The sequence below is a fragment of the Eublepharis macularius genome, chromosome 7 (genome assembly GCF_028583425.1).
Source record: "Eublepharis macularius isolate TG4126 chromosome 7, MPM_Emac_v1.0, whole genome shotgun sequence".
Lineage (NCBI taxonomy): Eukaryota > Metazoa > Chordata > Lepidosauria > Squamata > Eublepharidae > Eublepharis > Eublepharis macularius.
The window spans coordinates 35,191,905-35,207,980 of NC_072796.1; the positions used below are offsets into that span (position 1 = coordinate 35,191,905).

General features: G+C 43.1%; 1 protein-coding gene across 1 annotated transcript; it reads left to right on the plus strand.

Moving 5' to 3' along the window:
* Window positions 1-1,833: 1,833 nt before the first annotated feature.
* On the plus strand, window positions 1,834-15,901 carry LOC129333208 (serpin B10-like). The gene is made up of 8 exons (XM_054984711.1): window positions 1,834-1,867; window positions 3,169-3,345; window positions 4,038-4,076; window positions 5,251-5,385; window positions 8,401-8,518; window positions 9,705-9,847; window positions 11,384-11,551; window positions 15,276-15,901. Exons 1-8 carry the CDS (start codon window positions 1,856-1,858, stop codon window positions 15,678-15,680), a joined length of 1,197 nt encoding a protein of 398 aa, XP_054840686.1. The 5' UTR covers window positions 1,834-1,855; the 3' UTR covers window positions 15,681-15,901.
* Window positions 15,902-16,076: the final 175 nt, after the last annotated feature.

Below are 16,076 nucleotides of genomic sequence, written 5' to 3' on the forward strand. Positions count from 1 at the left end.
GACTCATTTAAGGCAGCCCCATGCATATCATCCACTGGAAATTATGGTAGAGTGGGCATTTGAACCTGGGTCTTCCAGATCCTGCTTACGTAACCACTATCCTATCCTGGTGCTCAGAAAAAAAGAAGTTGGTATTGTTATACCAACAAAAAGTATTTGTGTAACAATATAGAGAGGATCCACAGTAATGCAGCTGATGGCTTTTATTGAACCAATGCTGTTGGAAGAACATGGTAGTAAGAAAATATTAAGCAAGCTTTTAAATTGTTAACTACCCCTTTGGGGGCTGTACATAAACTCAAAACGTTGCTATCCAACTTCTGCATTCATTCCAGAAATAAGCATCTTCTGAATGATGTTGAAAACTCTGTTTCTTGTTATTGTAACCAGCACTCCAACTGCTCTTGTAAAGGCATTAAAGATTGACATTTCATATTATATTGTGATAATGTTTATTTAAAACATTCTCAAGGCAGCTGTGGGATCAAGAGGGTCAGCTCTGACCTCGTTTCCCTCCATCCCGTGGTTTGGGGCAGTCAAAAAGACCTTCTGTGTAGAGAGAGGAGGGAGTTTACGTTGTTCTTCCTACCCCTAATTCCTTGGCTTTCCTTCGCAGCCTGGAGAAATCCTAGAGAATCTTCCCTAGAATCTTACCATTTGGCCCGTTATATGGGACTTGCAAGCTAGCAGTCTCTTGAAAGAGGTCAAATGGTCTGTGGTTCCTACCCTGCTTCCACACCCACCCCTTCCCTCTGATGGCCCAGCTAGTCAGGGTAGGACACATCTGCTGTCCATGGCCCCTTGAAGGGGCCATTCAGCAATATGGAGGCACTGTGCCTCCTCTAGTTGGGTAGTGGCAGCCCTCATAGGCCTGTGGTGTCAGGCAGGCAAGCCAGCCTGCCTGCCATGCCTGTAAATGTATTGCTACTGGGGGGATGGGTAGTGGGGTAGCTTTCTTCCTTCACTGTATCTTGCTTTGCTTGGGCCGAGTCGTATTATCAGTGCAACTGGAGCAGCGTGGGAACAGACCTTAGGAATTTCAGCTCTGCATCTCTTTCAGGATTTTCGCACCAACTTCAACTGACTCTTGTTTGGACTGGGGGGGGAGGGGACTGGAGGTATGACCTCTTGGGAAAGACTTGTCTTTGGCATTCCAGGCAATTACTTTGTGCCGTGCTTTACTGGTATGGATTCCTAATAAAGACCTTCAACTTATACAGCTGTGCCTGATGAGGTGGAGAGTCTGAGAGAGTCCTCTAGCCAGGCCTGACATTTGGCAGCTGTTGGGGTAGAGGTCAGGGTGGTGGCCTTGTGGTGGCCAGGGTGAGTCCAAGGGCAGCACAGTGGTGGGAGAAGGTATGACCTCAGACAGCAGCATAGAGTGTTCTATTAAAATAATAAAACACAAAAACCAGCAGCACAAAAAGTTAGGGGAGCTAATAAAACTGATAGAAGTATTAAGACTAAAATACTGAGGCAACTGTGATGAAAATGCATCAGAACAGCAATGGGAGGTGAACAATTGGTGTGGGGGACATTTTCACATGGTGCCTAAGATGCAGCAGATTGGGCAGCAGAAAAATCTCTGTGGAATGGGAGATCCAAAATCTTCATGCTGCAAGACAGAAGACCCGATGCTAACTGACCACAATCAAATAGGTAAGCCCATGAACATAGATTACTTGAGACTTTAAATTTTGCAACAGACTGTTGTGTGTGGTGAAAGGTAAAAGATAAAGGATGTTGAAATGGGAGCCTATAAGTAAGGGGAAGTGTAGGCTGTCTTATATTTCTATGCAATGATTGCCTAGCAGACAGACGCTGCCTGGATAAAGAAGTACATCAAAGCACCTCTATGGAATCCAAGGTACTGTAAAACCTTTAAACATGTATGATTTATTTTACTTCAGATCTTACTCTTCTTGAACAAAAAGGAAGACTATATCCAGATGAAGTTGAGCAAAGCACTCAAGTCTGTTCTCCTGATAGCAAAAGCTTGCAAACAGGTGTTGTTAAGTATTCTTTTACCTTGTATTATACAAAAATCTCTTATAATTAACCTAATAACTCGTCTCATAAAGGCAAATCAGAAACTGCAGTCATAGTCTGTTAACAGTTTACAGTTAGTTTACAGTTACAGTTAGTTTAACCAGCATGACTGATGTATGCTGGCCCTAACTATACTCAGAAGAACCTTAGAATCACTTAATAGATTTACGATATATGCCAAGAATGTAAAAATCCAAAAGTACTCTATAACTTCAGTTATGGCATCTTAACGTCTAGGCACCATGATTACATATATTAAATAATGAGATATGTCATACTACTCTGAATATTATCTTAGAAAATTACCAGCCCAATATTTCACTGGAACTCCAGTGCTGTACAGAACTATTTGATAGCATGTTTGTTCCTTCCGAACAAACATGCTCATGCCATTGTTAGTTATGTACAATGAAATCTCATCATTGCATCATGATCAAAAGGAATGATTATTCAGGAATAATGGTCTCATTGAATTTTATCTTAAGCATCCGAAGGACTGCAGCTTTGTTGACAATGTATTGGTTTCAGGAAATCAGTGGGTTAAATCCAGTGTGACCTATGAATGGATCAGCCAAGAACATCATCATAGATCTCTCTCCTTTCTCTCTAAAGCCTCTTGATCCCTTCTCCCCAACTGCTCCCAAGGGTCTAGGAATTCAGGACCTGAGTAGAGAACCCCTTCCCCTCTTGCATGAGATGTTTCATAACAGTAAGTACCTACAGGCGAAGAGTTGATTTTTGCCAGTTCCTCCTTCTGGCTGAAGCCCCCTGTGCCCCCATCCTACCCTTTTACTGACTCTTCACTTCTACAGTAGCTTTTCAGAGATGCAGGAGGCAGAAAGAGGACAAGGAAAACTGTCCAGTGATTTCCTTCCATTTACAATCCAGTGTAATCCAAGCAAATGGATGCATTTAAATAAACTCGATCTGAATCTTTTACTGTTTGACCTGGGCAATTAAAAACAACAGAGGCACTTTCTCCTCAGAAAAAGGGAGGATGACGTGATGCTAAGGCCAACCCTTTGTTCTCTCATCAGAGTGATGAAAAGTGAGCCCTCAGGTCTTTTTCTGGTGTTGTTTTAATTAGTAATCACATCCTGTGTCTTTTATTTGCCCTAGGTTTTAGCAATGGACTCCCTCACAGTATCCAATGGCAACTTTACCTTGGATCTTTTCAAAACATTAACTCGGTTATATCCTGGCAAAAACCTTTTCTTTTCTTCCTGGAGTATCTCATCTGCTATGGCCATGATCTATTTGGGAGCAAGAAGTGAAACTGCCACCCAGATGGCCCAGGTAGGTTCATAAGCTTGCCTATGATCACCTCACATTGGCTCTGGCAGATGCAGTTCATACATATAATCGAAGAAAGAGATCCCGACTGTTGCATAAAACAGTCTTCAGAGCGGCAGTACTCTGTCAATATGTTTTCTGGTACCCACTTGCTTCTTGAGCCGTGGGATAAAATCCAAGGGCGTGACTGGGAGTTTGGAGCTGCTCCATACAAGCTCACTGACTAGTAAAGCACTAACCTAATCCCAAGGCAGACGTGTCACAACTGTGCACCCTCACCTTGTTCACGGACACAGCTTTTCTTATGTCTCTAGCCCTGGAAACCTCTCAAAGTAAACAAAGTATTTAAGATGGAAGGTAAGATGCCTTCAGCATATGTTTAGTTACCTTGAATGCTCAGTAAATAAAACAAGTTATGATTCTAATGACTGGATCGTTAAGACAAAATTATATTATTGTCTAAGGACTGGATCCCATGGACGTTTTCCACTGATGAGAGAGGGAGTGATTTTTGTTAATCCCCCCTCATTCTGTTTCTGGGGAGTCCCTGTCCCCTGGGGTATTTTGGGCTGCAGTGGGAGGGAAGAGAGGAAAATCTGCAGTACAGAAAGAAATCCCTTCCAGTGGCTACAATGATCCACTGAATCCAAGCCACTATCAGTTTTATATCATTATCTCTACACTTCTGCTTCCAGGTGCTTCACTTCAACAGAGCTACTGAAAGTTCTTCCCAGGTAATATAATCATGTAATTAAAAAAAGACCCCAAACCAAAGATAGTATTATTGGTACACACAAATTAATTCCCATGTTGTTAGTAAAGCTGCAATCCTAAGCATAGTTACAAAGAAGAAATATCATTGCACTAAATAGGTCTTCATGCTCAGGATTATGCTGCATGAATGCTTTGGAATGTGGTTTTATAGAATTTAAACCACTTTAAGCTGTTTGGAGTAAGTATAGCATTGCCTTAAGTGAAGGTAATATATTGTTAAATTGAGTTTTAAAAAGAAAACATGAGGTTGAGTATTAGTAGTTGCAAAACATCATTTGTGTTGGAAAAAATAGCTTTTTGCACCAACAAAACATGCAGCCATTTGCTGAACAAAGTGGTAACATAAACCAGTTAAAAGTTCTTATTCTGGATATGCTGCAGCAATCTGTTGCTGCAATCTGTTGCAACAGATTGAGGTTGTCAAAACACTGAACATGTCGACATCAGTGATAAAGATTGACAAAGAAAAGTAAGTCAAACTAATTTCAAAGCAGATTGCGACATTCCAGATGTGTTGGAGAGTGACTTTTGCATTTGCTTGGCAACCACAAAGAATATCCTCTCCAATTTCCTTCCGTGCAAAATAGTTGCCTGGGGCTTCAATGATAATGTACAAGCTATCCACATATATCTTATAGGAAGACATTCTCTCTAATAGTCAGTCTTGTATAACATCTGGATTGGTTAACCCCAATAAACTACAGCAATCCAATACAGATTACAACTTCTGGCATGGTAAGGCTTTCAGCAGAAGTTTTTTAAAGGATGAGAGAAGAGAGAAAGTGAATCTTGATTAGAAAGTAGTTTTACAAGATAGTCACTTTGGGCAGGAGATGGAAGATGGTGGGGCGGGCCTACCAATCCCCAAAGAGGATAGTCCTGCTACCACAGCCACCACTTCCTGCATATAACTGTCTTGCATCAGAGCAGATAACGGAGAGGGAGAGAGGGAGGAGAACCACTACTGCATAGGAAGTTGAAGTTGATCCTGGAGTCCTATGTTGTTAATCCCTCAATTAAATCCCCTGGCTTTATTCAACTGTACTAATGTTCCCAATTGCTTATATGAATTTGGGTGTTACTATATATTTCAATGCAATGTGATTCTGCAGCTAACAGTGTCCCCTTTCATAGAAACCAGATTCTAAAGATGAAGAAGTCCACCTTGAGTTCCAAGTACAGATTTCGGAAATCAACCAACCCAACAGCTCCTATCTGCTTAAAACTGCCAATAGGCTGTATGGAGAAAAGACTTATCCTTTCCTTAGGGTAAGTAGAGTATTTGCAGTAAGCTGCCAAGTAGAGTTTGCAATTCATTTTTCATTTCGTCATCTCCAACATTATTAAATATAGTACGATTAGATAACACCATTCTAACTAGAACTGAAACTGATAATTCCTGTGTTGTGTATTATGAAGTAATACTGAGCTAGATAGTGAACCTTATTAACACTTACTTGGGTTATGTATTCCTGTATCTATATTACAGATTTGATATGTCCTAAAATAAGCTTGCTGTATAACATCTATTTTTATTTGGCATTGAGGTATCCTATCTTTCCTCTAAGGCTCAAAGGAGTTCATAATGTTATGCTACTTATTCCATTTCAAAGTATCAGATTATTATTCTTTCCTTACTCCAAGGCATTCAAGGTGATGTACATATATACAATCTATCCTAAAAAGAAATATTCCTGAAAATTCTGTCCTCAGAATCACCAGGTTAGAAGCTTGAGGCTTTAAAATGTCTTGATCTGTTACTGACAAGAGGATCCCATTTTATACTCCCAGCAAGGCCTGTGAAGTAGGTTGGGTTGACCGAGTCCTTTCCCAAAAACCATCAAGAAATTTCATGGGTGATGGGGGATTCTAAACTAGGTTTTCTTTCATGCAAGCTAGTCTATGACAATGGCTCTCCAATAGCACATTCAGCCAACAATAATCAGTTAATGCTTAAACAATTATTAACACAAGGAAATTGTTTATATATATTACATTAAACACAGTGAATTATGTAACGAAACGCATGATTATGTACCATGGTCTTTCTTAAAACATTATTGTAATACCACTAACTTCCACGTAATCAGTACTGTCAAGTTAACGATACTGAACAACATATGCAATTTATTTCTTTGGCATATTTTTATCCCACTTTTCTTCCTGATAGGGACCCAAAGCAGCTCACAAAAATACTCTTTTAAACAAATTTACATAAGGGCAGTATAAAAAAAAAAACAAGAGACAAAAAGTAGATGAAATATCCTGTGCTGGTGTCCACCAGGATCATTGATCTGGATAAGGCCATGAGCCGTTATCCATGGCCTAAGAGCTAACAGCCAAGAGTTCTTAGGCTGCAGCCATTCTGCTCACACCCTTGGCCATATCCAGGCTAAATTCCTGCAGCAGGAGAGGTAGAAACACTCAGGGCCAAACTACAAGTGACGCCTGACACAGGTTGGACACTTGTCAGCTTACCTGAAGTTTTGATGGGAAATGCAGGCAGCTTGGCAGAATGTTGGACAAGTGACAGTTGAAAAGTCCATTGGACAGCAGTCAGAGAGCCAAGCTGCAAGACCAGGACGCCTACATTTCCTATAAAAACTTGAGGGAAGCAGACAAGTGTCCAACTAGTGTCAGGCGTCACTTGTAGTTTGGCTCTTAGCCTAGCTCTTCCCTCTGTTCCTGTTCTGGTGGAATACCTAGCTTAGACTCCAAAAATGCTTCAAAGCACACAGGAGTGTTTCTGTGTGTGCAACAAGCCTCTCCTTGTTTCTGTCTCTCCCATTCCCCGTGCCTGAGAATGAGGACGACAAGCATATGTTGCTTTTTAACAAGGAACCTCACAACCATAGTTGTATCTGTGAAGCATCTTATTATGGTTTGTGGTGCAGCTATGGTTTGTGGCCTTGCCCAATTGATGTCCATACATTTTAAGTGTAGTTTTGCTTTTGAATTGCATTTTGTGCTCAAGATTCAGAACAACATAGGCATTATACAGATGAGATGCTATTCTTTGCGATGAATGAAAGCATCTCCGTTTCTATAACTGATGCTGGAACTGATCTCATAATTCTCGTTTGCTGGATCATAGAATAGATTTCTGGATTGTTAAAAATATAAGAGTGCTCTATATTGAATGTGAAAAACACCCCAGCCCAAAGTAAAAGTCTCAGTTCTGAAAAGTAGCAACCTCCATTCGAACACAGGACAACCTACAAGTAAATGGAGATGTACAAATCTTCTAAAATTAATATTATTGCTTAGCACTGGTAGAAAAAACCAAAAATGCACATAATTTAGTTCACAAATGTTAGTAGCTTGCTTTTTTCCTGCCCGTCTTCCCTCAATACTGATATTAGTCATTTATTTATTTACATATTTATACCCCACTTTTCTCCCCACTTGGGACACGAAGAAACTTACAGCAACATTCCCCTCCTCCTCCTCCATTTTATCCTCCCAACAACAACTCTATGTGGAAGGTTAGACTGAGGGTGACTGATCCAAGGGAGTCTAGCCTACGTCTCATATGCTAACCATACTTAGGGCTACAAAGATAGAAAAAGCACAACTTCAGTGAAGATTCCCTGCATGGTTGTCTGAAAGTGGATTCTAATTTGCTAGAGATAAATAGCTAGGGAGTTGTTTTTCTGAATAAGTGACTGAAGGCCAGCTGAAAACTTCTGTTTTCAGGAATAGTTATTTCTAACTAGCATAGAACATACAACAAAAAAAGTCACGCGGTAATTTGTTATGTCAATGAGGCGTTAAGCAGATGAAGAGTATGAAATATATATATTATGGTACATTAGGTAATAAGAAATAATGTTTTAAAAATTGAAATTGCCACATTTACAAATGGGAAAGCTATAACTTCTCTGGACCAATCAGCCAAATGTTTGCTGCTCTGAGTAGAACTTCCATACTTTGTTCACTATGGTCAAGTCATTTACTTCATTGTAGGTTCAACCCCCATATTCAATGTCTCATTGTATGTATGTGCAGGGCTTTTTTTCAGCTGGAATGCAGAGGAACGGAGTTCCGGAACCTCTTGAAAATGGTCACATGGCTGGTGGCCCTGCCCCCTGATCTCCAGACAGAGGGGAGTTTGGATTGCCCTCCGTGGCACGGAGGGCAATCTAAACTCCCCTCTGTCTGGAGATAGGCAACCCGAGGGCAACCCACTGAGCTCCCCCACCTCTTTTCCCAGGAAAAAAGCCATGTGTATGTGTCTGTCTGTCTGACTGACTCCCTATCTATTCCTTCTTTTATATCTTTCAGGAATACATTGAGCTTACTAAAAAATATTATCATGCAGAGGCTCAAGAGGTTAATTTTTTTAGCGCAGCAGAACGAGTCAGACGGGAGATCAACTTGTGGGTTGAAAGTCAAACTGATCGTAAGCTCATTCTTTTATTAATTGCAGACTGTAGCTTCAGCGATTACTCAAGTGTTACAGTACCAGGTGTGTTGTTGCACCTTCAAACTGCTTTTGGAGTCAGAAAAGTAAACAAGTAAGCAGGTTTAAAAGCCCAAACTTACAAAATCTATTGATTTATACAAGCTTTATAGAAGGAAGGAAGGGCCATGTTTGGATTTTGATAATGATTATTTTTTAAAAAGAAAAACCTGTGTAGGAAATGTGTTTTCCCAATGTAATGTGTGGCGGTGTTTTAGGACTTGTCAGTGGATTGGATTTGTGGGTTTTGAAAACTGAGTAGTCCTCTGAGTATCACTGCTCAATCAATACCTATTTGAGGCTTGAAATCACAATGCCCCACTTTGTTTCTCCTAGCCGTGGCTTAATAATTGGTTCACTGGAATTGTCCTGTTTTAAAGTACTTAAGTTTGTTGCTGGGAAGTGATTAGCTAATTCTGAAAAGGTCAAAGTTACCTTTATTTCTTCTCTGTTCACGAGAATCACTTTCCTAGCATCTATAACTCTAAACCAGATCCTAGGAGGAAGCAATCCCCAGTTTAAAGGGTCTTGGGAAGAACGGCCAAGCATGAATGAAGAAAAAACATGCCGTTGAGTAGCAACTGATTCATGGCTACCCCATGTGCAAGGCATTCTGGGCAACAGATGAGCAGAGGTGGTTTGCCATAGCCTTCTGAATAGCAACCCCAGTCTTCCTTGGCAGTCTTCCACCCAGGTACTGACCATGGTCAACTCTGCTTAGCTCCCAAGCTTTGATGAGCCTGGGTCAAGCTAGGCTATTCACATTGCTGGCTAAGCATGAACTGGATCTTCAATTTACAGAAGGACTCTGGGTGGGCCAGTGCTTGGAAGGCTCCACCCCTCATTCTGATCAAGAACTTGTGAGCCACTCAGACACTTGTTTATTTACTTCCTAAACCCACCTCTGCAGTGCTGGCAGGAGCCAATTGGCTTTGCTTGTTCTAGGACCCTTTTAACATCCCACTGTCTCCCTGAGCTATTATGATGACAGTACTAGACTGGATGGGTAAAAGATATGATGCAGTCAGTATATGGCAGCTTCTTAATAAAGCCACAGAATATTTGTAATGTTGTTGCTCTTGAATATTAACCTTAAATCTAATTACATCCTTCTCTTTTTGAAAAGACAAAATAAAGGATCTGTTGCCTAAAGATGCCGTTGATTCTCAGACAGCACTGGTTCTAGTAAATGCTATTTACTTCAAAGGAAAGTGGGAAAACAGATTTCAGAAAGAAGATACTACTAAAGCAGATTTCAGACTGAGTAAGGTACGAGCATGTGAATGGCAAGACACAAGCGTTTATACAATATGGACACATTTTGTTGACCTTTTGAGTTCATTATTGGTAGCTCTGCACCAGATCTTTAATACAGATGTGATTAAAGGAAAACCACTAAGGTATTATTGTTAAACAGGAGATCTAAGGTTTTGTTAAAACCTTTGTTTTTGTTTTAAAACTGGCTCGGACCTGATCTCTGAGAAAGCGAATCTTGCTCAATGTGCAGAGGAACTATAGCAATAAATTCTGTTTGAATCTGGTATGGCAGATCCTGTAAAGCTTGTTTTGTTGCTGCTGTTTGTGAGAACCTTTTTTGGGGGGGGGGACTGTAACACAGTAAATTAAAGAGAGGTCCTTCTACAGAGGAAAGCCCCAACTACTGGATGAGGCAATCAAGACACAAGGAACATTCTGTTCAAAGAAGAAAGCAGAAGATAATTTAATAGTTTGATGTTTCAATTATTATCCAATGTTACTATGAAAACTTCATAGAGAACCTTTTGTTTTGAAAGGAAGTACATATATATTATCAGTAAATAAAGAGGCCAGAATAAATGCAAACTAGGAAGCAGTGGATTAAATAAAAGCTCATTTGGATAGTATCAGTTGCCAATGATAAATAGCTTGCTCTAAAAAACCCCCACAGCATTAGGCAGTCCAGATGCCACCCACTGTAAGGGTTGGATCCAGCGAGTTTTCCCACTCACCTAATTCTCTTCCTTACTACACCCCCCATCTCACACATGCAGCTTTTGTTTGCGCATGTCTGTTAACCTGTTGTCCTTTGTTCGGTTGTCCTTTGTTCTTTTTTTCACCAGTAGAAAATCTGGTTGGATCCAATTAGGGGTCATTTCGTAGAAAAAGAGCTGGAGGAACTCATTAGCATAACTCATTAGCATAGCACATTAGCATATGTCACACCCCTTGACATCACCAGAAATGTGTCATTGGCATAACTGATTTGCATATGCCACACCCCCTAACATCACATATCCTGGCTGCTTTGGACCCAATCTTGGCCATTCAGGGCCGAAATTGGGCCCAAAATGGCAAAAAGGGGCTGAAAATGGCCAAAAAGGGGCCCAAAATGGTCAGGATTGGGCTGCTGCTGAACAGGAGAGTGATCCACCATCTGTGAGAGGCCTGATCAGGGCCATTTTGGCCCCAATCCAGGATGAAATGGGCACAAAATGGCTGAATCTGGTGGGTGGGGCCGCCTGACATGTGACCTCTTTGGGGAACTGCCAGAACTGCATTCCTGTGCGTTCCCCCTCGAAATGAGCCCTGGATCCAACCCTTCACTCTCCCTTCCCACTCCAGTGAATTAGACCACTCAGAGCTCTTCCTTTACTTCCATTCATTGTGGTGACTGTATGTATGGGAATTAAAAAGGCCACGTACTCTGTGCTAGACTTGCTTAAAGCTTCTTTGATCTTTGTCTCCTCAGGATAGGTATCTCTCCCCTGATAAGTAGTTCACTTCAGTTGGGAAAAAGAGTAACATGTATTTTAAACTTTATTACAGACCACATCAACATCTGTGCAAATGATGTTTTTGAAAGGTGCATTTCCATTTTTCCACATCAGCATCTTGAAGGTTGAGATCCTTGAGCTTCCATATGTTAATAATGACCTCAGCATGCTCATCCTACTTCCTAATGACATCACAGATGAGTCTACAGGTCTGGAACTGGTATGCATTTCTTTTCACATATCCAAGGGACTGTTTCTTTGTATCTGGGCAGAATTTCATGTTATATATAAAATCAGCTGTTGGACATGCTATCTATTTGGACCAATCAACATATCACAAAATAGTGAAAGCAAGCTTGTGATTTCCCCAGTGATTCGTAGAGGAGCGTGACTTCACTTCCAGGTTTTTCTTCAAAGTGACATCACATCATAGTACCCATGTGGCCATTTTTAATTCTAGTTTTCTCCTGCTGCTGCTCAGAGTGGCAGCGGGAAACAGGAGTAGGGGAACCCTGCCCCTACCATGGGACTGGCAACCCTATCTTCAGGGCTTTTTTTCGGCTGGAACGCGGTGGAATGGAGTTCCAGAACCTCTTGAAAATGGTCACATGGTTGGTGGCCCCACCCCCTGATCTCCAGACAGAGGGGAGTTTAGATTGCCCTCCGTGCCGCCAAGCGGTACAGAGGGCAATCTAAACTCCCCTCTGTCTGGAGATCAGGGCGCGGGGCCACCAGCCATGTGACCATTTTCTCCGAGGGCAACCCACTGAGTTCCACCACCTCTTTTCCCAGAAAAAAAGCCCTGCCTATCTGTATTATATCCAGAGTTCTGCATGATACCTTTGCATTAGCTAATATGGACCTGGTATGTGTGACCAAGACCTGGGTGAGGGATGGTGAGACAGTTGCCTTGGGTGAGCTGCCCCCCTCCGGATACTCAGTCCTTCATCAGTCATGAACGGGGTGTAGGGGGAGGGGTGGCAATCCTTATCCAGGAGGGTTTCTATGTCAGGCCACTTCCCATTCCAGAGATCTCTGACACTGATTGTGTGGGACTGCTGTGGAGTGCCGAGGAAAGTTTGGCTGTCTGTCTGGTGTACTGACTGCCCAGCGCACCAGCAGACACCCTGCCACGCCTGCTGGAGGTGGTGGCGGGGTGGACCTGGAGTACCCCAGGTTGATGGTACTAGGGGACTTCAATGTGCCACTCTGCACAGGCAACGGACCTGGTGTCACCCATGGCAACACTGGGACTCTCCCAGTTTGTATCGGCCCACACACACAAAGCAGGCCACACGCTAGATTTGATCTTCGGGATGGGATTGGACGTGGTTCTGGATAAAGGTGAATTTGTGCCATGGTCAGACCACGCGGTTCTGGAGGCTTGGCTGGGCATGTCACTCCCCACCCACCCCCTGCAAGGGTGGAGAGCAAATTTATGCTCGCCTGCAGAGACTTATGGATCCATTTGGTTTCCAGAATGCTCTCCAGGAACCAATGCTCCACGGTGGCTCATTGGATGAGCTGAGAGAGGACTAGCAGGGCCGGCTCTCTGTGGCCATCAATGAAATTGCCCCCCGTCATTCTCTTTGCCCCCATAATCGCCAAGCCCCCTGGTATACAGAGGAGCTAAGGCAACGAAAGCGGGAACTAAGACAACTTGAGTACATGTGGTGGCAATCTCGCAACGAGGAAACAAGAACATCTTATAGATTGCTTATGAAATCTTATGAGATGACAGTAAAGACTGCGAAGAAGGAATTTTATGCAGCCTCCATTGCATCAGCTAGCTCACACCCAGCTAAACTGTTCAATGTGGTTCATTCATTGGTCTCCCTTCCAGGTAGAGACCAAATAATTTTGAATTCAGCCATAAGCTGTGAGGCTTTTGCGAGCTTTTTTGCTGATAAAATCTTGTCTCTCCATCATGATTTACTGGCCACAGTTGACAGTATGTAAACTAGAGGCACCTTGGCCATCTTCGGAAGTGATATTTGATCACTTCAGCCCCTTTTCTGGGGAAGAGGTGGACAAGATTCTGCGGGGAATGAGGCCTACCACATGCCTCCTGGACCCGTGTCATCATGGCTGGTGAAAGCCAGTGTTGACGGATTACGGGATTCCTTGGAGACCATTGTCAACCTATCCCTGGGCTCTGGGGTTTTTCCCAGAGCACTTAAGGAGGCTGTGGTGAGGCCTCTTTTAAAGAAGCCATCGTTGGATTCAGCTGACCCACTCAGTTACCGCCCGGTCTCAAACCTCCCGTTTCTGGATAAGGTGATTGAGCGGGCAGTGGAAAACCAACTGCAGAATTTCCTGAAGGAGACCTTGGCCCTAGAACCTTTCCAGCCTGAGTTTCACCCGGGACACGGGGTGGAGACACTGCTGGTCGCCCTCACAGATGATCTCCGCAGACACCTGTATCAAGGTGGATCAGCGCTGCTGATTTTATTAGATCTTTCAGCGGCATTCGATAAAGTCAATTATGATCTTTTGACCCATCCCCTTGCCGACGTGGAAATTCAGGGGACAGCACTACAGTGGCTTGTCTCCTTTCTTCACAGTCAGGAACAGAGGGTGGCACTAGGAGATAAGTTATCGTCCCGTCGGCCACTAGTATGTGGTGTGCCACAGGGGGTGATGCTCTCCCCTTTGCTGTTTAACATCTATATGTGCCTCCTCGCCCAATTGGTGCGGAGTTTCGGGCTCGGGTGCCACCAATATGCGGATGACACCCAGCTATATCTGCTGATGGACTGCCGGCCTGGATCTGCCCCAGATGTCCTGGAGCGTGCTTTTGAAGCCATGGCTGGATGGTTGAGACAAAGCCGGCTGAAGCTAAACCCTGCGAAGATGGAGATCCTGTACTTGAGTTGCGAAAATGTGGATTTGGGACCCCGGCTTCCTGCACTTGATGGGGCAGTGCTTATGCCACCCCTGAGAGTCAGGAGCCTGGGGGTGATCTTGGATGCCTCCTTGACAATGAAGGCCCAGATCACGGCGGTTGCCAGGTCCTCATTCTTCTATCTTCGATAGGCCAGGCAGCTTGCCCCCTATCTTTCATCTCGCAACTTGACTACAATGGTCCAGGCAATGGTCACCTCTCGGTTAGACTACTGTAACGTGCTCTGTACAGGGCTTCCCTTGAACCTGATCCGGCGGTTACAGCTCGTGCAGAATGGGGTGGCACGTGTTATCATGGGCTTGCCGATGCATGAGCATGTAATACCGGCACTGCGTCAGCTGCACTGGTTACCAGTGGAGTACCGAATCAAGTTCAAGGTTTTGGTATTAACCTATAAAATCCTATGCGGACTGGGACTGGTGTATCTGTGGGACTGCGTCTCCCCATACGAACCCCAGAGGACCCTCCGTTCTAGTGAGAAACATCTGTTAAAGGTCCCTGGCCCCAGGGAGGCCCACCTGGCATCGACCAGGACCAGGGCCTTTTCGGTCCTGGCCGCAGCCTGGTGGAATGCTCTGTCTGAAGAGACCAAGGCCCAGCATGATTTGTTGTCTTTTCGCTGGACCTGCAAGACGGAGCTGTTCCGCCAGGCATATAGGCAGTGCTAGGCGGAACCCCCCTGGCCAGTTGATGATGGATTGGGCCCTCCCCACCACCAATACCCCTGTTTTAAAAACTCTTTTACTGCAAAGATGCTCTGAAGTTGATTTAAATCTGATCAGTGGAATTCTGTGCTGCTATGTTGATGTGTATATTTATACTTGTATTTTAACTGTGTAAATTTGGATGTTTTTAGTATTGTTAATTTATAATAACTGTTTTATATATTTTAACCTTTATGTATTTGTAATCCGCCCTGAGCTTGCAGGAAATGCAGGGAGGGCGGAATAAAAGTCGAAAATAAATAAAATAAAAATAAATTTAAAACTCTTATCCTTTTGGCTTTATTCTCTAACATGCTCCCTTATGTTAATTATAGCTGGAAAAAGAATTAACGTATGAGAGATTATCAATATGGACCAGTCCAGAAATGATGGAGAAAGTGAACGTGGAGGTTCACTTGCCCAAGATCAAGCTGGCAGAGAGTTATAACCTCAAGACTACTTTAAGCAGCATGGGAATGACAAACGCCTTCAGTCAAGGTCAAGCTAATTTCACAGGCATGTCTGACAGAAACGACTTGTATTTGTCCCAGGTGTTTCACAAGTCTTTTGTGGAGGTCAACGAAGAAGGCACGGAGGCATCCAGCGCCACTGCCGGTGTTGTCACAATACGAACATCCCAGCAGCCTGTGGTATTTAAAGCAGACCACCCCTTCCTCTTCCTTATCAGGCACAACAAAACCAAAAGTATCCTCTTCTTTGGCAAATTCTGTGCGCCCTAGAAAGCTTTGCGTCCCCTCCACAGTTTGAGCATCACTGAGTGACAGCAATCCTAATGCTAGGGAGTCAGGCCTATTGGATATAGTGGAATTCCCTTCTGAATAAGTAGTATGTTTATGAGCAGGCTAAAAATGCTGTAACTGCATCAAGTCTGAGCCTCCTGTTGGTTTTTAGGCATGGCAATATCTGTAAATTCCTAAGTTTTCCCTTGGGAAAATCTCTAACACCAAATTCTTTCTTCTCTTATCGCATTTAGCCCTGATCAGTACTATTTGTGTATAAAAGCAATAAAGGTATGTTTTTAAAAACTCCGTTTCTATCATTCTGAAGAGATGTGACTGTAAGTTTCATTTATGCGATCTCACATTGCACTGACTGCAGCCCATTGTCCCTGGAAA

Excerpts from the sequence above, each read along its gene's own strand:
- LOC129333208 (XM_054984711.1), top strand. Across the intron at positions 4,077-5,250 it reads CTACTGAAAGTTCTTCCCAG|AAACCAGATTCTAAAGATGA; the intron begins GTAATATAATCA and ends CCCCTTTCATAG. Across the intron at positions 11,552-15,275 it reads AGTCTACAGGTCTGGAACTG|CTGGAAAAAGAATTAACGTA; the intron begins GTATGCATTTCT and ends TGTTAATTATAG.